General features: G+C 43.8%; 1 protein-coding gene across 2 annotated transcripts in view; it reads right to left on the bottom strand.

Moving 5' to 3' along the window:
• The window catches only part of LOC136627001 (probable cation-transporting ATPase 13A5), a 130,175-nt gene that overhangs the window by 48,493 nt on the left and 55,722 nt on the right, over positions 1 to 25,960 (bottom strand). For both annotated transcript variants that reach the window (XM_066601957.1, XM_066601964.1), the window contains exons 10-20: positions 25,354 to 25,524; positions 21,449 to 21,606; positions 19,148 to 19,336; positions 5,920 to 5,981; positions 5,177 to 5,327; positions 4,287 to 4,373; positions 2,819 to 2,978; positions 2,254 to 2,371; positions 2,030 to 2,154; positions 758 to 921; positions 192 to 305 (exon numbers count right to left, since the gene is read on the bottom strand). In XM_066601957.1, the coding sequence (XP_066458054.1) occupies positions 192 to 305; positions 758 to 921; positions 2,030 to 2,154; positions 2,254 to 2,371; positions 2,819 to 2,978; positions 4,287 to 4,373; positions 5,177 to 5,327; positions 5,920 to 5,981; positions 19,148 to 19,336; positions 21,449 to 21,606; positions 25,354 to 25,524 (1,499 nt within the window). The remainder of the gene's footprint in view (positions 1 to 191; positions 306 to 757; positions 922 to 2,029; positions 2,155 to 2,253; positions 2,372 to 2,818; positions 2,979 to 4,286; positions 4,374 to 5,176; positions 5,328 to 5,919; positions 5,982 to 19,147; positions 19,337 to 21,448; positions 21,607 to 25,353; positions 25,525 to 25,960) is intronic.

The raw sequence follows: 25,960 nt of genomic DNA, 5'->3' as shown, positions 1-25,960 counted from the left end.
GTCTCATTTTGCAGACGTGATTTTCACGGCTGCAAAATGGGACAAAGTCACACCCATCTATTTAAGCACTTAAATAGAGTTCTTTTTATGCCACAACACCTGAGAGTATTCTATGCATTGTAAATCTAGGCTATGTGTATCAATGGTGTGCATGTGATGCAGGGTCGCAACACAGATTTCCTCATACTCACTTTGGGAAGCAAGTCGTAGAAATGATTCACAAGAACTTGATACGATTTACCATTCATAGCAAAGTAAAATCTCTTTCTTGAGTTATCTGGTTCACAGATTTCCATATGCATGTCCTGTGTATTAAGAACAAAAGCAAATATTAACTAACATTACCTTATGTATTTGTAGATTACTTGCAATGATAAACATGACTGGGCATATTCCTTATAATTATATTTGCACATCGGGTGAAGATGGAATCTGTACACAGAGCCAAATCAAGCACAGTAACTGGGCATATTTTCAACAGGCCTGTGAGGTCTAAGCAGCAGATAAACTTGTGGGAGTTTAAGAGATTTTTAAGGCTATGCATTAAATGCATTATATGCTTGTTGACCTGCATTGTCCCCTCAAATGTGACCAAAGTTGACAAAAACTTGATTATTAGGTTTAATTTATATTTGTGCATTACCTTAGTAAAAGCTCTACACTATAATGCTAATCATTTCTGTGAGGTTTTCAGATTTCTCAGAATGGTCTGCACTTGGTACATGCAGAAGTCAGAATGCAAATTAATGAAACATACCTTTGATACATGTCCATTTTCCTGGATTTGCTCACTATTTCCCCAAGTAATAGATGCAGGAGAACTTCCATCTGGAGCATTGGCTTCTATGACAATAAAATTGCTTCCTGGAGGAATCATTCCAGAGGTTTTCCCAACAGTGCAAGCAGTCTGGAGATTGTCACCTAACGAGAACACCACCATAGGTAAGAAAGAGAAATGTTGTTCACAGCCATGTCTGTAGACAACAATGGGCAACCTCGAGAGCGATATAGAGCATGAGTACGGTGCTTTTTTGGTTCGACATTATGTTATTCACTTCAATAAGTAACACATTAGTCAACTGAAAAATGTTATATCATCTTAGGTTGGGCTCACATGAATGGGTCAGATTTCGCAAGTAGATAGTCGCAGTGGAGGACCTGCGTATGATCGCAGAAGCAAATTGCGTTTGGTTACATATGCATGTGGTTTTCCACGCGGATGTAAGTCTAAGGACAGAGTATCATCCGATTGGAAGAAAGATCGCAAGCAGGGAATGACATCAGAAAGTAGCCTGACCCCCTGGAAACACCCTTCCATCTCCAAGGCGACATTCTCTTGTGCGGTCGTGGTGAGAGATGTTCTAAGAGCTTTCAGTACAGATGCTGCTCTCCAAATTTTGACTGGTTTTATACTACTTACTTTAAAAGGTTTTAAAAAAAGGAGGAAGAGCCCAGAAGAACAAGCGGAGGTTGCAGACAGCAGGCTGGATGGTTGTGTTGCTCCCCAGACTCTGTCCTGCATAATCTACCTACAAATTCCTACTTTCTTTTTTCCATTTGTATCTGGTCTCCTAGCAACTTGCGTACGAATCATTGTCCATACGCAATGTAATTGTCGATCAAATGCATCCATAGAAATCAATGGCACACATACGAGCGGAATTTGCTATAAAAAAGAGCAAGTGGCGATTTTTCTTCCGCTCGCGGAATCCATAAATCCTACCTGCAACTGTTAGCGAACTGGCAAAAGTCAATGCATTTTAATACCCGCAAATTACCGTGTATTATACACGCGGACCATGATCATAGAATCTGCAAATCAAATCCATTTGTGAGAGACCGGCCTTAGGATAGGGCTGTATTTCTACATGTCCTTTGTGACCACTTTCAGTGGCATCACATAGTGACACTTCTTAGGGCCAAAGTATTGCTTTCCATTACCCTGCAATATCATAGGGGGATGGCTCAAAAACTGGCAAGTCACTCCTAAATTTTTGTTGGATTTTTTAATGGTAGAATACAAACATACCAGTTATCATGACAGTCCTTATTTTTGCTGCCATAAGTTCCTGTAGGACAGCTTTTGTCTCAGGTTTGAGTTTATTTTCCATAATGAGAAATCCAAGAAAAACTAAATCAGATTCCACTTCTTCCCTAGGATGAAGATAATAATCAGTCAATATAATGGTTAAGATGAAGATCAGTGATGACAAGACATCACGACTAATAGCAACATGCAGAATATTACTGTACCTTTCCAAGCTTTCTATAATCTGGACATCTTTTGTAGGTAGTTTCTTATATGCTAGAGCAATCACTCGGAAACCTTTCAAAGTATAATTCTCAAGTTCTTTGGGGAAATTTAATGGCACTGGAGGGCAAGAAGAAAAATGTGATTTTATGACATTAAAGATCATATTTGTGGTTTATTCTGACATATAATTATATGGAGGAATTATTTTTAATTAATAATTATTTTTGGAGGACAGAATAAGATGTTGCATAATATAGTGTTCTCCTCCGTAATAAAAGGAAACCCAAAAATGAAAAGTCATTGGGGGATCATAGTGGATCCTTCCAATCCATGGAAGATCTTATAACAACTATGACACTATAAGGCTATGATGCCAATGTGAGTAGTCTAATAGCGTATTACCGTATTTAAGAATTCTTATTCTGAATTACTTTTCATTTCAGATTTTCTACTCACTCCATTTTCACTAATTATTAAATGGAAGGAATTGTGTTCTCTATGCATTGCACAAAAAACTCATAAAACAACCTGAAGTCTAGCTTAATTATTTTCTGATTAGAATACCTGTTTCCGGTATACAATAGTGTTCTACCATTTCTGGAGCTCCCTTCATAAAAACAAGAAATTCATCGTCTCCTACGACTTCAGCAATGACGGACATGCGCTGTAGGCTGGATGAGAAAGGAAACTGATGCAGGATTGCTATGGCTTCCACTGGAAAATCCTGGAAGGTAACCAGTTTTATCACATACATATACTCATATTGTTAAGACTCTGTTCACACTTCTTTTTGAAAACATAACTTATGTATGGATCAATATCTTGTGTAGAGATGAGCAAGCATACTCGCTAAGGACAATTACTCGCTCGAGTAATTGTCCTTAGCGAGTATGCTTGCTCATCTCTAATCTTGTGTAATAATTGTACACATTATTAGGTAGAATTGTGAAAAATCAGATCGACCCTCACCTATTTTTATTGTATTACCAAATAATTATTGAATTTCTGTTTTTGAAATATTGCAATTCCCTCTTTGTAGTGCAGATTGCAAATTTAATGGTCATTGGCCCTTTTGTTGAAACTACACCATAGATGTAGAAAGTTGTTTTGGTAATATAATATACAACTATAGAATAATAAGGCCACAGTCACACAGCAGTATTTTGTCAGGAGTGGGTGGAAAGATCTGAAGTGGTGCCAATCTTTCCATTTTAGGTTTTCTCTGTTCTCAGGGATTGAGACAGGACTGCTTGGATGCAGCCTGAAATTTAGCGTAAACACTATTAGCAGTGGTGCTAGAGGGACATTTGCCCGTAGTGCTAGGGGGTAGGGAAGGTCCCTTTACCAGGGCATTAAGATATAGGGCTAGAACTATATACACTACAGCAGGGGAGCACAACATTTTTTTAGTGTTAGAGCCACATTGTCTTTTTAAACAACTCCCAAGGGTTACAGCAAAATCTAAAGGGATATTGCCTTATGAGACAATTATGGCATATCAAAAGTATACTGTATGCTATAATGTTTGGGTACTAAATAGCAATAGAATGGGGGTCCACCTTTCCACAGTGAGCAATCCAGAGAGGGGACCATGCATGCGCCTCTCTCCATTGTAGTAACAGCTGAGCATTTCCCAACTCCAATAAACCACAATGGAGAAAGCTGCCTAGATGAACACCTCAAACTCCTCTCTGGAGTGTGAAAGGTCAAGGGACCCCATTCTCCTAACCCAGAGATGGATATGAAGTGATGTAAAGGGGCTTTGTAATATATATGCACTATATAAATAAAGGTGATTATTATTGAGTGTTCACGGTGCATCAGGAGTGTCCCAACCCCACCCTTCATACTCCTGAGCTATGTACTACTACTTTTCACTCCGACATGGAAACTACACATTAGCAGCTACAAACAGACCAGCATGTCTGTGTACAGATGCTTGGGGGCCGGACAGAATAGAATTGCAGGGCACATATCACTCAGACCTGCACTACAAGGAACATTTTTGATGCAAAGTGCTTTTAGAAGTTACCTCTCCAGAATCTGGTCCAGGTTTAATAATTTTATATGACTGCGAGTCCTCGTCTTCATTGTTTTCCATGGCTGTGTCTTGTAGAACCTAAATTTATAAATGAAATAATGATCACACAATATAAATATATGCTGTATATTATCATGCAATTGGGTTACAACTTGTCGTCTTGAGCTACTGGTTTCATCAAGTGTGGAATGAACAATTCTGAAATTTAAGAACAGAAATTCTGGAGGAGGACTTCTTTAAAAAAAATGGTGTTTTTCTGTAATAATAATAAAAGTAAGCAGCAATTTGTCTTTAGTAGCTCATTCTGTCCTTAGTTAATAAGTTTAATCCTTGCATTTAATTTGCCTCTTCTATAACATGGTTTTAATTGGATGAATTAAAATGGGGGAAAAGAGTGGTGTTTCATATGCCAGTTTTGAAGTGAAGTACATTGAAATCAAATAGGGTAAACACTTCTTAATTATTTTGGCTGATCTTTAGCTGTCAATGCACCAGAAATTAAAATCTACACCTGTCATGAGCTGCTATAGACTTCCTGCTTATATAGTAAACCTGTCGGACTGATGGTGACGCCACCTGCAACCACTTAAGCCAACAAGGAGCAAGAGAAGTAAAAAGTCGCAAATTGTAGTGGAAATATGGCATGCACCAACATTTGCTACTTTTCTACACCAGAAAACTGGCAAAAATTGTTATTTAAAGTTCCCACAGTGTGTCCATTGCCCTCATCTGTAAGTGAACACCACAATACCCATTGTGTTGCTAGAGGGACATTTGCCAGGTGCCAAGTGTCAGGGAAGGTGGCAATAAGACCCTCTGTCTTGGTCAGGAAACATCTCCATAAACATTGTTTTATACTTTCACAGTTACACACAACCTACCCAGCCTGTACCCTCGAACATTTTCAGGTCTAGTGGGTCTCCCTGTACTTTACCATCCAGGATAATCAGTGAATGACAACTGACCATTCCTAATAGTACTGGACCACATGGAAGGCTACTCCCAGGTGTAAAGCAATGTGCTTCCTGGAAACTGCAAAACAATACAAATGTTATCAAGGAATAAATAATAATTGCAGCTAAACAATGTATTTACAATAAAATTCTACTAAATTAGTAATGAGCGATGCTTGCTAGCAGAATTTCCAGATTTACTGGTACATAAAATCTGGCCAGACTAGTCAACTAGATTTCTGCTCAGTGTTGACCCAATGTTTCCGGCTTCTGAGCTATTCCAAATTAAAGTCCCATTAGAGAACATTTTAGCCTCCTGCCTCATCAGTGGGATTCCCAGTCTATCTGCTAAGACTGAGTGAATATAAGCACCTTTTGGCTCAGTCATTGAAAAAGTAGCAGAAATGCTAGACTTGGCATAATGAGGACGAATGGTGCCTGTGAACCCCACATCGACGTTTGATAAGACACATAGTGCAGCATAATATACATATATTGTTATATCTAAATGTAGATGTACATCTTCTAATGTAGTCTGTAGACTGTGTAAGGTTATATACTAATTCTATGGATGGACATTTACTCTTTTAGACATTTTTTTTTATTTTCTTCTCTCACATAGTCAAGCACACAAATATTGATCTGAGTCATGTTATGCAGTGTAAACTTACCTTCTCTCATATGACGGAACCATACCCCATAATTCCATTCCATCTTCAGTTAAGGTACCTGTCTAAATAAATAAGGATTGGACATGATGAAGATATTCATAGATATCTGCAAAATGCTGTTGAAACAAGTCTACATAATGCCCATTGAAAGAAAGAGGGATAATTTCAATGGCATGCTAATTTGTCCATTAATATAAACCCCACAACCCATATGTTATGAACAATTGAAGGTGGGCACTGGCAGAAGTTGAGTGCTTTAGACAACTTCTATCTAAATGTACGTAGCCAGTTATAAAGGTAGAGATGAGCGAACGTGTTCGTCCGAGCTTGATATTCGTGCGAATATTAGGGTGTTCGGGATGTTCGTTATTCGTAACGAACACCATGCGGTGTTCGGGTTACTTTCACTTCCTTCCCCGAGACGTTAGCGCGCTTTCCTGGCCAATTGAAAGACAGGGAAGGCATTACAACTTCCCCCTGTGTTGTTCCAGCCCTATACCACCCCCCTGCTGTGAGTGGCTGGGGTGATCAGGTGTCCGCCGAATATAAAAGTTGGCCCCTCCCGCGGCTCGCCTCAGATGCCGTGTGAGTTAGATGAGGGACAGTGCTGTTTGTACCGGAGCTGCTGTAGGGAAAGAATTGGTAGTTAGTGTAGGCTTCAAGACCCCCAAAGGTCCTTATTAGGGCCACTGATAGCTGTGTGTTGGCTGCTGTTAGCAGTGGCAATTATTTTTTTTCTCAAAATCGCCTCTGCAGAGCGTTGCACCCGGCATTAGGGACAGAAGTGCTGCATAGGCAGGGAGAGTGTTAGGAGTGAGTGTAGCCTTCAAGAACCTCAACGGTCCTTTCTAGGGCCATATTTATCCGTGTGCAGTACTGTCCAGGCTGCTGTTAGCTGTGCTGCATTTTTTTTTTCTTCTCAAAATCGCCTCTGCAGAGCATTGCACCCTCCATTGATACTGCAGGAAAAGAATTGTGTAGGCAGGGCCACAACACAGTTATTATTCATTGAATATACGGAGTGCTGCCTTTTGGTGGAAAAAAACTGAAAATAATTCTATTTGTCCTGCCTCTGTCCGTCCTAAGGGCGGTGGACACGTGTCGGCTGCGTGTGCAACGTTTAAAAATCAGACACACCCAGCTACGTTTTACTCCTGGCTTCGCCATTTGCTTTCCTTAATTGGGAAAAAAAATACCTGCTCTGCCAGAGTTAATAACTCTGCTACCCTCACGTTCTGTGACACATTAGCAGGGCCACAGCACAGTTATTAAACTTAGATTATTCATTCACTAGAGGCAGTGGGGCCTTTAGTTTTCAAAAAAGGGAAAAAATTATATTTGGCTGCAGTCTTGCGCCAATTTATTTCCTGCCTGTGAAATCAAATCACTGGTAATACAGCATGCTGAGGGGTAGGGGTAGGCCTAGAGGACGTGGACGCGGCCGAGGACGTGGAGGGCCAAGTCAGGGTGTGGGCACAGGCCGAGCTCCTGATCCAGGTGTGTCGCAGCCGACTGCTGCGCGATTAGGAGAGAGGCACGTTTCTGGCATCCCCACATTCATCGCCCAATTAATGGGTCCACGCGGGAGACGGTTATTAGAAAATGAGCAGTGTGAGCAGGTCCTGTCCTGGATGGCAGAAAGTGCTTCGAGCAACCTATCGTCAACACGCAGTTCTGCGCCGTCCACTGCTGCAAATCCGAATCCTCTGTCTGCTGCTCCTCCTTCCTCCCAGCCTCCTCACTCCACTACAAATGACACCTGCTCAGGAGCGGGAACACTCCCAGGAACTGTTCTCGGGCCCCTGCTTAGATTGGGCAGCAGCGGTTCCTCTCCCACCAGAGGAGTTTATCGTCACTGATGCCCAACCATTCGAAAGTTCCCGGGGTCCGGGGGAAGAGGCTGGGGACTTACGCCAACTGTCTCAACAACTTTCTGTGGGTGAGGAGGACGATGACGATCAGACACAGTTGTCTTGCAGTGAGGTAGTAGTAAGGGCAGTAAGTCCGAGGGAGCAGCGCACAGAGGATTCGGAGGAAGAGCAGCAGGATGATGAGGTGACTGACCCCACCTGGTGTGCAACGCTTACTCAGGAGGACAGGTCTTCAGAGGGGGAGTCAAGGGCATCAGCAGGGCAGGTTGCAAGAGGCAGTGCGGTGGCCAGGGGTAGAGGCAGGGCCAGACCGAATAATCCACCAACTGTTACCCAAAGCGCCCCCTCGCGCTATGCCACCCTGCAGAGGCCGAGGTGCTCTAAGGTCTGGCAGTTTTTCACAGAGACGCCTGACGACCGACGAACAGTGGTGTGCAACCTTTGTCGCGCAAAGCTCAGCCGGGGAGCCAACACCAACAGCCTCACCACCACCACCATGCGCATACATATGATGGCCAAGCACCCCACAAGGTGGGACGAAGGCCATTCAGCGCCTCCGGTTTGCACCGCTGCCTCTCCCCCTGTGCCCCAACCTGCCACTGAGATGCAACCCCCCTCTCAGGACACAGGCACTACCGCCTCATGGCCTGCACCCACACCCTCATCTCTGCTGTCCTCGGCCCCATCCAGCAGTGTAGTTCAGCGCACCGTCCAGCCGTCGCTTGCGCAACAGTTGGAGCGCAAGCGCAAGTACGCCGCCACGCACCCGCACGCTCAAACGTTAACCGTCCGCATAGCAAAATTCATCAGCCTTGAGATGCTGCCGTATAGGGTTGTGGAAACGGAGTCCTTCAAAAGTATCATGGAGGCGGCGGCCCCGCGCTACTCAGTTCCCAGTCGCCACTACTTTTCCCGATGTGCCGTCCCAGCCCTGCACGACCACGTCTCCCGCAACATTGTACGCGCCCTCACCAATGCGGTTACTGCCACGGTCCACTTAACAACGGACACGTGGACAAGCACAGGCGGGCAGGGCCACTACATCTCCCTGACGGCACATTGGGTGAATTTAGTGGAGGCTGGGACAGAGTCAGAGCCTGGGACCGCTCACGTCCTACCCACCCCCAGAATTGCGGGCCCCAGCTCGGTGGTGGTATCTGCGGAGGTGTATGCTTCCTCCACTAAAGCACCCTCCTCCTCCTCTGTCTCGCAATCAAGATGTGTTAGCAGCAGCATGTCGCCAGCAGTCGGTGTCGCGCGGTGTGGCAGCACAGCGGTGGGCAAGCGTCAGCAGGCCGTGCTGAAACTACTCAGCTTAGGCGATAAGAGGCACACGGCCCACGAACTGCTGCAGGGTCTGACACAGCAGACCGACCGCTGGCTTGCGCCGCTGAGCCTCCAACCGGGCATGGTCGTGTGTGACAACGGCCGTAACCTGGTGGCGGCTCTGCAGCTCGGCAGCCTCACGCACGTGCCATGCCTGGCCCACGTCTTTAATTTGGTGGTTCAGCGCTTTCTGAAAAGCTACCCACGCTTGTCAGACCTGCTCGTCAAGGCGCGCCGGCTCTGCGCACATTTCCGCAAGTCCCACACGGACGCTGCCACCCTGCGCACCCTGCAACATCACTTTAAGCTGCCAGTGCACCGACTGCTGTGCGACGTGCCCACACGGTGGAACTCTACGCTCCACATGTTGGCCAGGCTCTATGAACAACGTAGAGCTATAGTCGAATACCAACTCCAACATGGGCGGCGCAGTGGGAGTCAGCCTCCTCAATTCCTTTCAGAAGAGTGGGCCTGGTTGGCAGACATCTGCCATGTCCTTGGTAATTTTGAGGAGTCTACCCAGGTGGTGAGCGGCGATGCTACAATCATTAGCGTCACCATTCCTCTGCTATGCATCTTGAGAAATTCCCTGCAAACCATAAAGGCAGCTGCTTTGCGCTCGGAAACGGGGGCGGGGGAAGACAGTATGCCGCTGGATAGTCAGGGCACCCTCCTGTCTATTTCTCAGCGCGTACAGGAGGAGGAGCATGAGGAGGAGGGGGAAGAGACAGCTTGGCCCGCTGCTGACGGTACACCGGCTGATTGCCTGTCATCCTTTCAGCGTGTATGGCCTGAGGAGGAGGAGGAGGAGGATCCTGAAAGTGATCTTCCTAGTGAAGACAGCCATGTGTTGCGTACTGGTACCCTGGCACACACGGCTGACTTCATGTTAGGATGCCTTTCTCGTGACCCTCGCGTTGCACGCATTCTGGCCACAACGGATTACTGGGTGTACACACTGCTCGACCTACGCTATAAGGAGAACCTGCCCACTCTCATTCCCGAAGAGGAAAGGGGTTCGAGAGTGTTGCTATACCACAGGACCCTGGCGGACAAGCTGATGGTAAAATTCCCATCCGACAGCGCTAGTGGCAGAAGGCGCAGTACTGAGGGCAGGGTAGCAGGGGAGGTGCGGAGATCGAGCAGCATGTACATCCCAGGCAGTGCAACAGTCTTTAAGGGCCTGGCCAGCTTTATGGCTCCCCACCAAGACTGTGTCACCGCTCCCCAGTCAAGGCTGAGTCGGCGGGAGCACTGTAAAAGGATGGTGAGGGAGTACGTAGCCGATCGCACGACCATCCTCGGTGACGCCTCTGCCCCCTACAACTACTGGGTGTCGAAGCTGGACACGTGGCCTGAACTAGCCCTGTATGCCCTGGAGGTGCTTGCTTGTCCTGCAGCTAGCGTCTTGTCGGAGAGGGTGTTTAGTGCGGCTGGGGGAATCATCACAGATAAGCGTAGCCGCTTGTCAACCGACAGTGCCGACAGGCTTACACTCATCAAGATGAACAAAGGCTGGATTTCCCCAGACTTCTGTTCTCCACCAGCGGACAGCAGCGATACGTAAGCAATACGTAGGCTGCACCCGCGGATGGAAGCTACGTTCTCTCTCACCATCCAAAACGGGGACATTTCTGCTTCATCAATCTGTGTCTAATATTCCTCCTCCTCCTCCTGCTCCTCCTCCTGAAACCTCACGTAATCACGCTGAACGGGCAATTTTTCTTAGGGCCACAAGGCTCACTCAAATAATTTTTCTGAACAATTTTTATAAGTTTCAATGCGCTTAAAAGCGTTGGAACTTTAACTTGAACCAATTTTTCGTTACACTGGGCTGCCTCCAGGCCTAGTTACCACTTAAGCCACATTAACCAAAGCGATTCACCTGCCATCTTGGTTGGGCATGGCCAATTTTTACTGAGGTACATTAGTACTGTTGGTACACCAATTTTTTGGGGCCCTCACCTACAGTGTAATCATAGCAATTTGTATGTTCTTCGCCTGCACTCATGGTACAGAAAGGTGTGTGGGGTTGGCCTACACTTTAGCTACATAAATGTAACTTGGGCCTTGGCTATACTAAGGCTACTGAAATGGAACTAAGACTGCGCTCCCACTATACTGCTGCTTCGGAATTGTTACTGGGGCCTGTCTTGAGTGCTACTATTGCTGACATGGAACGAAGACTGCGCTCCTCCTATAATGCTGCTACTGATATGTTAGTGGGGCCTGTCCTAATGCTATGGCTGAAATGTTACGAATTCTGGGCTCTGCCTATACCGCTGCTAATGGTATGTCTCTGGGGTGTGGAAACAGAGGCTTCCCAAAGACATGATGGCGGCGAGGCCATTTCCCACCAACGCGGTTACTGTTAAGGTGCATATAACCACGGACACGTGGAGAGGACACGTAGTGCCTCAAAAACATCCCCCTCCTCCTCCAACAGGGAAAACATTCTTGGCAAATGCCTTTGCATTGGTTCGTCTGGTGGCAGTCCAAGAATTTCACCTTTACCGACACAACAAGAGAGCCCCCACACCATCCCCCCGCCACGGCCCACTTAATCCTGGCCGCATTCCGAAAACCAACAAAATACAACCGTGCTACTAGGTCCACAGTCACCACCACATTACCACCAACGCGGTTACTGTTAAGGTACATATTACCAGTCTGACTGGGGTATGCAGACACCTTGACAGAATGAATAGTGTGTGGCACATAGGTTCCCCATTGCTATGCCCACGTGTGCAGCTCCTGATGGCGGTGGCACAGGATTCTATTTCTCATTGCTTCTGTACAGCATTGTGGGCTATCGCCCCGCCCCTTTTAAAGAGGGTCGCTGCCTCGCCGTGCCAACCCTCTGCAGTGTGTGCCTGCGGTTCCTCCTCATGGCAGACGCACTTCTAAATAGACATGAGTGTGGCGTGGCATGAGGGCAGCTGAAGGCTGCGCAGGGACACTTTGGTGTGCGCTGTGGGGGGGAGGGGGGGCGGTTGGGCAGCATGTAACCCAGGAGAAGTGGCAGCGGAGTGTCATCCAGGCAGTGATTGTGCTTTGTTGTAGCTACTGTGGTGCTTAGCAAAGGTATGCCATGCTAATGAGGGCTTTTCAGAAGTAAAAGTTGTTGGGAGGTGGGGGGGGGGGGCCCACTCTTGCCGGTATTGTGGCTTAATAGTGGGACCTGTGAACTTGAGATGCAGCCCAACATGTAGCCCCTCGCCTGCCCTATCCGTTTCTGTGTCATTCCCATCACTTTCTTGAATTGCCCAGATTTTCACACATGAAAACCTTAGCGAGCATCGGCTAAATACAAAAATGCTCTGGTCGCCCATTGACTTCAATGGGGTTCGTTATTCGAAACGAACCCTCGAACATCGCGGGAAGTTCGTTTCGAATAACGAACACCCGAACATTTTGGTGTTCGCTCATCTCTATATAAAGGTCCAAGTCCCAGTTTCTTATATTATTTCCTTAATGCAAATGAAAGAACACGACAACTGCAAATATCTCAAAATATAAGGTCATTATGGGGGCGTGGCCTGGAGCAGCCGATGGCAGACATGTACTGAACGGCTCTCCCAGCAACTACAGCCTACAAGCTACATTAAGCAAGCGAGGATCGTGCAAAACACATTTAAAGACGTGGGATACCTTCCTCCACCCGATGTCGGCCCGCAGAAGAACAGGGAAGCCCACTCCAAAGAGGCTGACTGACTTTTACACAGCGCGCGGCCGGGAGGAGAAAAACAAGATGGAGCCGACCATGCACAGTTCGGGAAGGAGAGGAGTGTCAGCTGCTGCAGCTACGGGGACCGCAGGAGGAAAGAGAAGCGGTAAGGAAACAGAACCCCACACACTGCAGTTAACTCCTGAACAGCCTCTTACTCAGTCTCCCTCACGTTCCCAACCCCCCACAAGTGAGCAGGAAAGGGAGAACTCACCCTCAGAGAGCCGACAAGGAGAGGGGGGGGGAGAGGGGGAAGCTGGAGGAGATCTGACAGTCTCTCCTCACATGCACTTTACAATGGGAGCAGAAAAAAGGATTATAACTTCCCCTAGAGAAAGCCCTGAAAAGAGGCGCCCAAGAAAAGATCCCCATTCACAAAATGCTGATATAGCAGGGATAACAGGCTCAGAGGAGGAGGAATTAGACGATCCCATCCTCAGCATAGAATGTTCTAACCAAGCAGCATCAGAGTGCTTCATCCGTGACATGGTGCTTGCATTAAAAGGATCTATCAAAAAAGACCTGTCTAAGCTAAATACCAAGCTTAATAAGAATATAGATGAGCTGGGAGACAGGGTGAACCACCTTGAAAATAAATCCGGCGAAATAACTAATTCACACAATGAGCTGATAGACGCTCACTATAGATTAGAAGAGGAGGTCCAATATCTAAAAAACAAAATGGCGGACATAGAAGACCGCAACCGCCGCAATAACATTAAGTTCAGAGGCATTGCGGAAACAGTCAAACCAGAGGACCTAAATACATATATCCAGGACCTGATCAAAATTCTCCTACCAGACTCCAAAAAAGAGGAAAGGCTTTTGGATAGAACACACAGACTCCCAAAGCCTAAAGGGGTCCCAGACAATGCGCCTCGAGACGTCATCACGAGAGTGCATTTCTTTCATATAAAAGAAAAAATAATGTACGCTGCCAGAAACATTCGAGATCTCCCTCCTCCCTACGGGAACATCAAATTATTTGCCGACTTTTCTCAAGCCACTATGTCCGCAAGGAAAAAATTCGTACAAATAACATCGGCTTTAAGAAGCAATAAAATCGCATACAGATGGGGCTTCCCTACCAAATTGTATGTAAACAGAGATGGCGTCACAACCACTATCCTTAATCAAGAAGAAGGATTAAACCTTCTAAAAAGGTGGAACATCCCTGCTCCCGACCCACAAAGACCAAACCCGATCCTTAAAGATTGGTCCCACAAACAATCTAGCAAACACGGAAGCAGCAGAACACCGGACCACTGAACCAGTTCGGTGACTTATAACTACAAGGCGTTCCTCGCAATTCAGAGCAAGGAGTCAAATGTAGGCTGTATACCAACCCCCAGTTAAGACCTTATCGCAGACCCAAATTTGAAGTTTGAAAAGGTCCTACTTTAGTTAACAAAGTTGATTGCACATAGTGCACCAAGTTGAAACATCATTAAATCACAAGAAAGAAACTATGACACCAACCCCCTTTCCCACCCACATTTTACCAACAATCCTGAGAGGACGTTCACACAAAAATGACAACCAACAAAACAAAAGTGTCAGACAAAGAGGAAAAAAACAGAGCAAACAGTTCCCGCCACCTACGAGGAATAAAACAAACCACAACCCAACTACCTGCGTAAAAATCACTTATATCCATGGACATTAACATAATATCCTTAAACGTCAAAGGACTCAACTCCCCCTATAAAAGATCGGCATTATGGAAAGAGGCGATATCATCTAAAGCGGACATTTTCTGCGCGCAGGAAACTCACCTGGACCGTCTTAACCCTCCCAGACTAACACATCCGAGGTACTCTAAAATATACACAGCAAATGCTCCCAAAAAAAAATCTGGAGTATTGATAGCGATACACGACTCAGTAGATTTCCACCTGATGGAAGAAATCGGGGATGAAGAGGGTAGATACCTGATCCTAATCTGTAAAATAAACGGACTGCTAACAACATTAGTCAACTTATACACACCAAATTCGAGACAAATAAGATTCTTGAAAAAAGTAACAAAGAAAATAAAGAGAGTCCAGAGGGGCGCTCTAGTGATATGCGGTGACTTTAACGCGATAGTAGATGAAGACCTAGACTCAACCAACACTAATAGAAGCAGAGGTTTCACATTATTCCCCTGGATACAAGATTCCCAACTCTTTGACCCCTTCAGAGCCTTTAATGCCAACTCCAAGGAATACACCTTTTATTCATTTAGGCACAAATCGTTTTCAAGAATAGATCTGTTTCTAGTGGACTTCCACACCCTCAACAGAATTTCAGAAGCGAAAATAGGTGTGACTTCCTGGTCAGATCACGCCCCGATCTCACTAAAAATAAAATCAGGAACACAAATCCCCTCGTACAATGGATGGAGAAATAATACTTTCTTAATGAAGTTGCCAAAATACCAGAAAGAAATAAAAGAAGCAATTACGGAATACTTCCAACTGAATGACACACCAGAGACCTGCCGCTTTACACTATGGAACGCCCACAAATCTGTAATCAGAGGCCCAATGATTAAGCAAGGAGCCATCTATAAAAGAGAGAAACTCCAACTACTCCAAGACAACTTGAAAGTACTATCGGCCCTAGAGCAATCCCTTCAAACAAATCCCTCCCCAAGCCTTTCAAACAAACTCAGAATAGCCAGACTAAATGTCCGCAACATCTTAATAGACGAGCATGAAAAACAACTAAAAGCCCTAAAAACTTCATACTATACAGACCATAACAAAAACACCAAATGGATGGCTAATAAAGTAAAACAAAAAAGAGTTAAAACAAATATCCCATTCGTACTTGACCCAACTAACAAAACTAAGATCTCAAACCCCACGGACATTGCGGAGGAGTTTAGAAAATTCTATCGCAAGTTGTATAATCTTAGAGAAAACCCAGAAACCCACCAACCTTCGAAAGAAGACATAAACAAGTTCCTCTCCTCAATTGACCTCCCACAGCTTTCAAACTCTAACTTAGTAAAACTAAACTCACCCATAACAATTCAGGAAATAAATAAAGTAATAGAGAAAGCGAAAAACGATAAAGCACCGGGCCCCGATGGGTTTTCTTACGAATATTTTAAGTTATACAAAGACCTCCTGAATACTCACATGCAAAACTTCTTCAACAAAGCAATTACCAACGGATCACTACCACCTGAAATGCTTCGTGCCAATATAGTGACCATACCGAAACCAGGAAAGGACACAACAAACCCAGCAAACTTTAGGCCAATCTCTTTGCTCAATAATGACACAAAGATATATGCTAAAATTATCTCCCTCAGACTAATAGAAATTGTCCCAGACCTGGTACATAGTGACCAGGTCGGTTTTGTGAAAGGTAGACAGGCTTCGGATGCTACTAGACGCCTCCTCGACATTTTGCATGAGGCGGAGAGATCCGGAATGCCTTCTCTGCTCCTAACTCTGGACGCAGAGAAGGCATTCGACAGGATACACTGGGGATTTGCCTTTTCCGTCCTTGAAAAGATGGGATTTAAAGACAACATTCTAAGAGCCATACAAGCCCTATACGGAGAACCCTCAGCACAAGTATTAATTAACGGCATAATGTCTAGACCCTTTGAAATAACAAACGGTACTAGACAGGGCTGCCCCCTGTCACCCACAATATTCATACTAACCATAGAACCTCTCGCAGAAGCGTTCCGGATGCAGCTGAACATCAAAGGTATTCCCATAGCAAAAAGGCAACACAAAATAGGCTTATTTGCGGACGATATAGTCCTAGCACTCACCGCCCCCCTAGAATCGCTTAGAGCATCCACAAACCTCCTAAACCTATTTGGTTCAGTGTCATACTATAAAGTTAACCCATCTAAATCCAATATCTTACCAATAAATCTCAAAAAAGATGTTCAAGACATCCTGAAAAAAGAATTTCCATACGATTGGGAGCCATCGGGCATCCAGTACTTGGGAACTAAAATATCCCTACCAATAGAGAGAATAATGGAACAAAACATATCCATACTTGTAGATAACATACAAAAAGACTTATCTAATTTCGAAAAAAATGAACTTTCCTGGCTCGGAAGGATCGTCGTTTATAAAATGATGGTCCTTCCAAAAATATTATATATATTCAGGACAATAGCCCTAAAATGCAACAACAACCTGATCAAAAAACTACAAAAACAATTAATGTCCTTCATTTGGAAGAACAAAAAACCAAGAGTGGCCGCTTCAATTCTCTACAGCCCCAGGAACAGAGGGGGCCTGGGAGTCCCTAACTTGACAGCCTATCACAAGGCAATAACTATATCACACTTAAAACCATGGGGGACCCCTCAGGGAAAAATCAGTTGGCCAACGATTGAACAAGAAACTCTGGGGAATAAAACTCTAGGGAACCTACTTATAGCTACAGCATCCAATCCGAAAACAATTCCTACGCTAAACCCGATTGTCAACAACACTGTGGAGACTTGGATAGACCTACTCAACAACACAATTTACTTTAAACCCAGATTGGAGATCCCCATCCCAGTAGACATTATCGAATTTTGGATAAAAGAAATCAACATTAAAAGATGGAAAATGAAAGGAATCAAGCTTATCTCGGACTTAGCGATGAACTCAAAAATAAAACCTTTCCTCCAGCTCCAAAAGGAGTTCAACCTACATGAAGGAGATTTCCTTCTTTATTCCCAAATCAAGAGCTATTGGCCAAACATCGGACCAAACTCTATCTCATTACCAACCTTCATATACAACTTTGTATTCAAACCAAACTCTAATAAACTCCCATTGAGGGAGATATATGAGATAATGTGTGGAGAGAAACCTACCAATGGGGATCAAAGGAAAAGAACTCACCTTCTAAACTGGGAGAAAGATTTGGGCAAATCCTTCACAAGCCACTCCTGGACAGCAGCACATAAATCAGCAAACAAAGCAACTCTTTGTGCTTCGCTCCTAGAAGTTCATATCAAAACACTTACACGATGGTACAGATCGCCGGTCAGGCTTGCAGATTTCTTTCCAGACGTCTCGGACAGATGTTGGAGAGGTTGTGGTCAGAAAGGATCTTTGATACATATTTTCTGGAGCTGTCCTATAATCAACCATGTATGGAAAGATTTCATCACACTCATAAACAACATGACAGGACTAAAAATATTCCCTTCACCGGAACTGGCCATACTGCTTGTAGGAATAGACAACATTCCACAAAAATACAGGAAACTAATCTCACATGGTCTTTTGACTATCAAGCTATTACTAGCTAGGCGTTGGAAAACAAACACGGATCTTACTCTAGACACCATCATTCAAACAATATCAGACCACATAGAAATGGAAAAAATTTTCGCCCTAAGACAAAATAGGACCAACAAATTCAAGACAGACTGGAATCCCTGGATGAGACACTTTGACCCAAACCAAAACCAAATCAGTTTAATCCTCTAAGCAATCAAGATATGGAACTCCCTCCACGAACTCCATAGAAGAAAAGACTTCACATCTCCACTTACCTCTTGCTTAAGTGAACACCATCGTTCTCCCAAAATCCTTTCCCCAAACCTCCCCCCCCCCTCCGCTCCTTACCCCACTTCCCCACAACCCTCCTTTCCCCCTTCCCCAACCCTTCCTACTAACAAATTATATGTTCTACAATTAAGAAGTATAAAAGATAAGACTTTAGTTTTGGAAGACTGCGTCGTAACACGTGACTAACATAACTTGTTATTGAGCCAATTGCGTTCCTGTTTATAATTGCATTTTTGTCTTCCGCTGTTTCTGAAGTAAATAAAAAAATGATTGTACATTAAAATATAAGGTCATTATTTAAAATATCCGGCATAAAATCCCAGATGAAATAGCACAGCATGCTGCATTAGTTTGTCTGGGAAACTTTCTCACCACATGCCAGAACCCCAAAGGACTCTAATGTACCATAGTCAATGAGCTCCATTCAGTGCCATCCAGAATCTGTTACTTTAGGTATTCTGTTGTTGGCCTCCAAAGACACAGCCGAACAACGTAAAAAAAAAAATGGTAGTATGAACCTAGCCTTACTTTAGCATCAGTACCATTGTAGTGATCTGGCCATTTATGCTCTGACGACTTATTAAAGTGCAATAAACATAAGATAGATAACTGCTATTCAGCTAAAAGCTTCTGATGCAGCAATTAACATGCATGTTTAGTGTAGAATATACTGGTGTGGAGGAGGTAGAAGAACCAATTACAGCAAAACCCTGCATAGCATTTTCAGGTTAAAACATGTGATCTGACTAAAAGAGGTAAGGAGATTTCACCTTATCAAAACAGATGATATTAAGTTGCCCGCACATATTAATCCTCTGCGCACTTAAACAGAATATGCCGCTCCTCTGAAGCCTTGTTTGGGAATACAATATACAGACTGTGACCGCCGCTGGGAGGGCTGCTGGGATTGCAACAGTGACGATAAGTAAAGTCCAGAGGACGACATCACTAGCAGGCATCTAAATGGGTTAAAAAACACAACATACAAGATGCATTTTAATACATTATTTAATTACATATCTTAAACCCACTTCACATCTGTAATAGTTCACATTACAAGTGTAAAAGGACTTCTGGACATTGGTTAATACATGATAAGCAATCAGTGCTGCCATTTAAAGCCACTTTGGAGTTAGTATAGAAAATGCTCAAACTACCAACTTCAGTAGGAAGTTTCTATGTAAACTCACTTGTTTTGTAGTTCCTGATAGTGCTACTTTTTTATATCAAGGCTAGCAAACTCCTTATCTGCAGCCTTATAAAAAGGACAGCAAAGAATCTAAGAAAATGGGACCATTAAGGTAAATGAAAAAATTTTGTGAGCATAAAATTCTATATGTCTAACTAATAGCTGAAATGAACGCAGCAAAGTGCCGCGATTTCAGACGAGGTGCTTTGACTCAATTTTATTTTTGCAGCTCTCTGTGGCCGACTGTATTTTAGCGAACCCCATCATTATGATGGGCAAGAGGTGCGCTAAGCAGCCAAATACAGAACATGCTCAGCTCAAAAATTACAATACTGGAAAGCATTGTCCAGCGCTGCGATCAATCGATCACATGTCTGCGAGGACCCATTGATTTCAAAGGCAGCATTATACCACGCTAAAAAGGCCATGTTAATCGCAGTTAGAGCTTAGAGGTCCAATAAGTGGTTCAAATAAGTGATTGACAGCTATTTCTGTATTCATAGCCACACAGATAGCTGTCAGTCACTGATAGGACCGCCCACTGGACCTCTCAAGCCAGAATGAGCAGAGATATAAATGAATAAAATACAAAAATTCTACTAAATCTTTTCCCACAAAACTAAATATCAATCGGCTCAGCTCCTCCTATTCTATAACATGCTGCCTCCAGAATGGATGGCATGTTTAAACTGACTGGTTCCTTATAAAGTATTTCTCAATCTCCGTTGAAGAGAAGAGTTTCTTGACACTAAATGCGCCTCAAGTTGTCTCCCTAATTGGACCCTTAACAATCTGCTATAAAATGTGGTAGAGCCTAAGGCCACGCTAACACATGCTGTTAGTAAAATTCTGTGTTTCAAATGTGGCGTTCTACTGTGATTTTGAGCAGCATTTTTGAATGCATTATACAGCATTCAACAGCGTTTTTAGCGTACCCCATAATTGTAATAGGTGATGACATGCATTAAAAAGTGCTTAAATGCTCGAAAATAGTGCAGACAGCACTCAAAAATCACGGCGTCAGAAATGCCATGTTCGAACACTAGTTTAAGAAGCCCTATTGGAATCAAGAGAGACATTGTAGAGCATTTCCTGTAGCATATTAGACACCGTAAAAAGCATTGTGTGTGAGAGTGGTCTAAGTGTTCGATTCCCCTAGAGGAAAAATTAAAGGGGTTGACCGGATTATTATTTTTTCCTCAAAAACAATCCCTAAAATAAAAACAGGCACATACTCCCCTCTTCTGGGTCCCTGTTGTGTCCAGCACTGCCACTCTGGCTCTTCCCTATAACATCATGGTTACAGGCTGCAGGAGTCTGTTTGTGGGGCGTCACAGACAGAACAGCCAATGACAGAGCTCATAGCTCGATTGCTGCGCTTTGTCATTGGCTGCAGCAGCCTGTAATGTCCCGTAAACTGGCTGCTGTGGCCTGTAAACGTGACATCACAGATGAGACTCAGAGTGTTTGACTGCAGCCTGTTAAACACCAGGCATGGAAGACGAAGCAGGAGATGCAGGGAGCCAGGAGATTTGAATATATATGCCTGTTTATTATGTTGTTGCATGGGAAAACAGAAAAAATTACAACTCAGGCAACTCCTTTAAGCATTACATACACAGTGCCCAATAAAAGCAATAGGTTGTCTGTGTTACCTCTATGAACTCAGAAGTCCCTAATAGGGTATATGACAAGATGTTCTCTAAACTAGACAACACCTTTAAGCTCTTTTGATTATCAGAAGAAATTCTTGTACCAAGTACATAATGTTACATATATGGAATGTCAGTAATTACTGTGAGAATAGCTTATTTCAAATTGAAATCACCATTTAGTTATTACCAACTGGGAAAAATAAATCTCAAACTGGAAAGCAACTTACCCCATTGTTTGTATACACAATAGGTGTATAAATCACTCCAACCACCGTAACAGCCACAAGTCCCATTAGAAATCGGATTGCATCTCTGTGCAGTTTAAAGTTAACTGGTTTGGGGTAGAGGATAGACCTCACAAGGTCACCTTTTGCTGTATTGAATCCTAAAATATATTAAAAGAATGTTCATTAAATAGAGAAATATTTGAATGGTGAGTATATGACTTTTTTCCCCTTAAAGCTTTATCTTATATAGTTTATAAAGCCATAGTGCAACAAAATTGCTCTACCTGTCATACAAATTAGATTTGTATATAAACTGCAAAACTATAGGTTGACCCTTTTTTAGTTCAGTAATTCACCTCCAGAATAACTTCCCTAGTGACTACAGCACGTGCGGGAAAGCACCCGCAGCAGGCTCCAAGAATGTACACAGCGCATGCACGCAGGCCAGCAAGTCTCACTTCAGTAACGGGAAAAATTTTCGAGGAGATTCTGAGAGACGCCATCGATGAGTACCTCAAGGAGAACAACAGAATAACTCCTCACCAGCATGGATTCATGAAGGGTCGCTCATGTCAGACAAATCTGATCAATTTCTGCGATGAAGTAAGCTCTAAGCTGGACCGGGGAGAATCTATTGATCTCGTATATCTGGACTTCTCTAAAGCCTTTGACACCGTGCCACATAATAGGCTAATATACAAAATGAGACAGCTAGGATTAGGTGAAAACGTGTGTAAGTGGGTAAAAAATTGGCTCAATGATAGAAAGCAGAGGGTGGTAATAAATGGTTCATACTCTGATTGGACCGCAGTTGCTAGCGGGGTGCCACAGGGTTCTGTATTAGGCCCCATTCTGTTCAATATATTTATCAATATTTACCCTGATAGAGGGGCTGCACAGCAAAATATCAATATTTGCAGATGACACAAAATTATACAATATAATTAATGCAATGGAGGACAATGTGCGGCTACAAACGGACCTGGATAAGCTGGGGGCTTGGGCAGAAAAATGGCAAATGAAGTTCAATGTTGAAAAATGTAAGGTTATGCACATGGTCAGGAGAAACGGATGTCACCAATATTCAATTAATGGAGTACCGCTAGGAAAAATTGATATGGAAAAGGACCTGGGGGTATTAGTGGATTGTAGACTAAACTGGACTAAACAATGCCAGTCAGCTGCTGCAAAGGCAAATAATGTCTTGGGGTGCATTAAAAGAGGTATAGGGGCGAGAGACGAGAACATTATCCTTCCATTATATAAGGCACTTGTCAGGCCTCACATGGAATACTGCGTAGAGTTCTGGTCACAGGTGCTCAGGAAAGAGGTTACAGTACTGGAGGGGGTTCAAAGAAGGGCAACTAAACTAATACATGGAATGAAGGGACTTGAATACCCAGAGAGGCTATCCAAATTGGGATTATTTACACTAGAAAAAACACGGCTAAGGGGTGATCAAATAACTATGTATAAATACATGAGGGGACAATACAAAGGATCTCTCCCAGGATCTGTTTACACCCAGGACCACGACGGTAACAAGAGGACATCCGTTACGATTAGAGGAAAGCAGGTTTCATCACCAACATAGAAGGGGATTCTTTACTGTAAGAGCAATGAGACTGTGGAACTCTCTGCCTGAGGATGTGGTGATGGCAAAATCCATAGAGGAATTTAAAAGGGGACTTGATGTCTTTCTGGAGAGGAAGGATATTCTAGGTTATAAATCTTAGGTTAATTGTTAATCCGGGTATACAGGCAGGTAGGAACTATTAGGGGTTGATCCAGGGAACAGTCTGATTGCCATTAGGGAGTCGGGAAGGAATTTTTTTTTCAGCAAAAGGGCTATCTGGTTTCTGCCCTTGGGGTTTTTTGCCTTCCTCTGGATCAACACAGGAGGATAGACAGGCTGGACTAGATGGACATTGTCTTCATTCAGCCTTTACGAACTATGTTACTATGTATATCCACCGGGCCGAAAAACAAAGATCCAGCTGCGACGGAGGGCAGATATATCTGATTTTCTGGCCTCATATCAGGAGACACCCGCTGTGGGATTCTGCATGGGGAATCCATGCAGGCCCAAATTTCCCCATGGACATGAGGCCTAAGGCTTCTGGGCGCAACTGCATCCCCTATAGCTATGCCCCTGGCTATGATCATACATCCGAACTTTTGAACAATGAAAAGAGGGACATTTTTAGGGCACACTATGCTGCCAAAGTGAATTTTCTGTTAGTATCGCACAAAAGGGCATGGCCTAAGTACTTCCTCTGTGGTCTCACTTAAGGCCCTTTTCCACGCAACGATTATCGTTCAAAATTCATCCAAACAGCCAAAAATGAGCGATAAATGTTACATGTAATGCGAGTATTGTGCACTTTTCGTTTGATTTTAAGTGAGCTAAAATCCATCATTTAATCGTTGAGCCGCAGAAAGACTGAGCAAATATATTCCATTTAAATGTATTTCGCTCATCTTTCAAAAGACTGCAGGGCATTCTCACCGCGGCATGTTTATACTAGCCACGAGGAGAAGAGTGGAATGTGCAGGCAGTTGTTTGCACAGCTGAGCTTGTGTTCATGAACAGGCTGGGCTCTTCAAACAACTCATGCAGGTCCTTTTACTTGCAAATGAAGATGATAATGTGTTAATGGCCATTGTTTGGGATAGTGGGACAGCCATCAAAAGCCTGGCTTATCTGGACTGTCCCATCAGATCTGGGAGACATGTTAGTGCATTGTTCCTGTACTTTAGTGCATCATACCTTCCCCACAAGATCACTGTGAACATTATTCCTGTGCCAACACTTCACTTTGGTCGTTAATCATGTGCTGTCACATCTCTATTCTTTACCCATGTGTGGAGATATCACTGATTATTATCTCTGTTTTATGCAATCACTTTATTCATTTGAACTACATTTAGAATTCCTGTACCCTGACTTCACTGCATTTATTATCCCTGGGATTAAGCTTTACTTTAACTAGGTTCTGTGGCATCATCATCTGCATTCTCAAAAAAATAAGAATATGAAATGCAGAATTTACAGTCACCCTGAGAATTGGTACAAAATGCAAGGCGGGCAATGGTTTATCTACCAAGAGGATACCCGTACCATAAATTGCAATTATTTCAAATCAGGATCCCATAGCTTTAATTTAAGTCTCTTGCTGTCTGCCTGCTATGCGCCTCCCTAGAAGGTATATATCATTGCAGAGATAAAGTCTATAGTTCTTATAACTTAAAGGGGTTGTCCCGCGAAAGCAAGTGGGGTTCAGCACTTCTGTATGGCCATATTAATGCACTTTGTAATGTACATTGTGCATTAATTATGAGCCATACAGAAGTTATTCACTTACCTGTTCCGTTGCTAGCGTCCCCGTCTCCATGGTGCCGTCTAATTTCAGCGTCTAATCGCCCGATTAGACGCGCTTGCGCAGTCCGGTCTTCTCCCTTCCGAATGGGGCCGCTCGTGCCGGAGAGCTGCTCCTTGTAGCTCCGCCCCGTCACGTGTGCCGATTCCAGCCTATCAGGAGGCTGAAATCGGCAATGGAGCGCACAGAGCCCACGGTGCACCATGGGAGAAGACCCGCGGTGCATCGTGGGTGAAGATCCCGGCGGCCATCTTACTAAGGTAAGTAAGAAGTCGCGGGAGCGCGGGGATTCGGGTAAGTACCGAACGTTTTTTTTTTTCCCCCCTGCATCGGGTTTGTCTCGCGCCGAACGGGGGGGGGGGGGGGGGGGGGCTATTAAGAAAAAAAAAAACCCGTTTCGGCGCGGGACAACCCCTTTACATTGGAGTTATTCTGTGTATATTACCATAGATTATGAAGGCTCTTTTATGATCTATCAATTCCTATTTTGCATATGAATCTTAATACAGAATTATATTTGCATACCTGTTCTTAATACCACGGCTTTCACAATGCTTTTGTTAGGAGCTTGAGCCTGGATGACCTCTGTGCCGCAGAATAGCACATGTCTCTTGTAATCTTCACCGCTGTGTATCTTCCAAGGAATAGAATTGTTGATATTTGGCAATGGTGTTTTTGTCACCGGAACACTTTCCCCTAAACGTATCCGTTAACGAGTCAACAGTAATATAGGAATCAAATAAAAAAATGGTTCGCAGAATAAATGACAATTGATAATGCCATAAAACTGACTGCATGCAAATATTTTACTTTTTATGGAAATACAGATTTGCTTGTCATGGCCAATGGCCAAGCGGAAATACATAAAGTCATATTGTATATGATATACTATATCATAACTGTCTGTCTTTTATTGTACCATGTTGCTGCAAGATTTTCGATGAGAAAACAATAAATTCATTCTGCATAGCAAATCCAAAAGTGTCGATAAGTCCTTGACCTTTCTAATTAGTACTGTATTTTTATAACTTAAAAGGGGTATTCCTGAAATATGAAGTGCTGTTTGCTGCAGCTCCAAGCGTTTCAATGACACTGGAAGGAAAGAAAAGACTCCACGCTCTTGCGGATGGGA

The sequence above is a fragment of the Eleutherodactylus coqui genome, chromosome 1 (genome assembly GCF_035609145.1).
Source record: "Eleutherodactylus coqui strain aEleCoq1 chromosome 1, aEleCoq1.hap1, whole genome shotgun sequence".
Lineage (NCBI taxonomy): Eukaryota > Metazoa > Chordata > Amphibia > Anura > Eleutherodactylidae > Eleutherodactylus > Eleutherodactylus coqui.
Note: the sequence above shows the minus strand (reverse complement) of the source record. Positions and strands in the feature narration are given on the sequence as shown.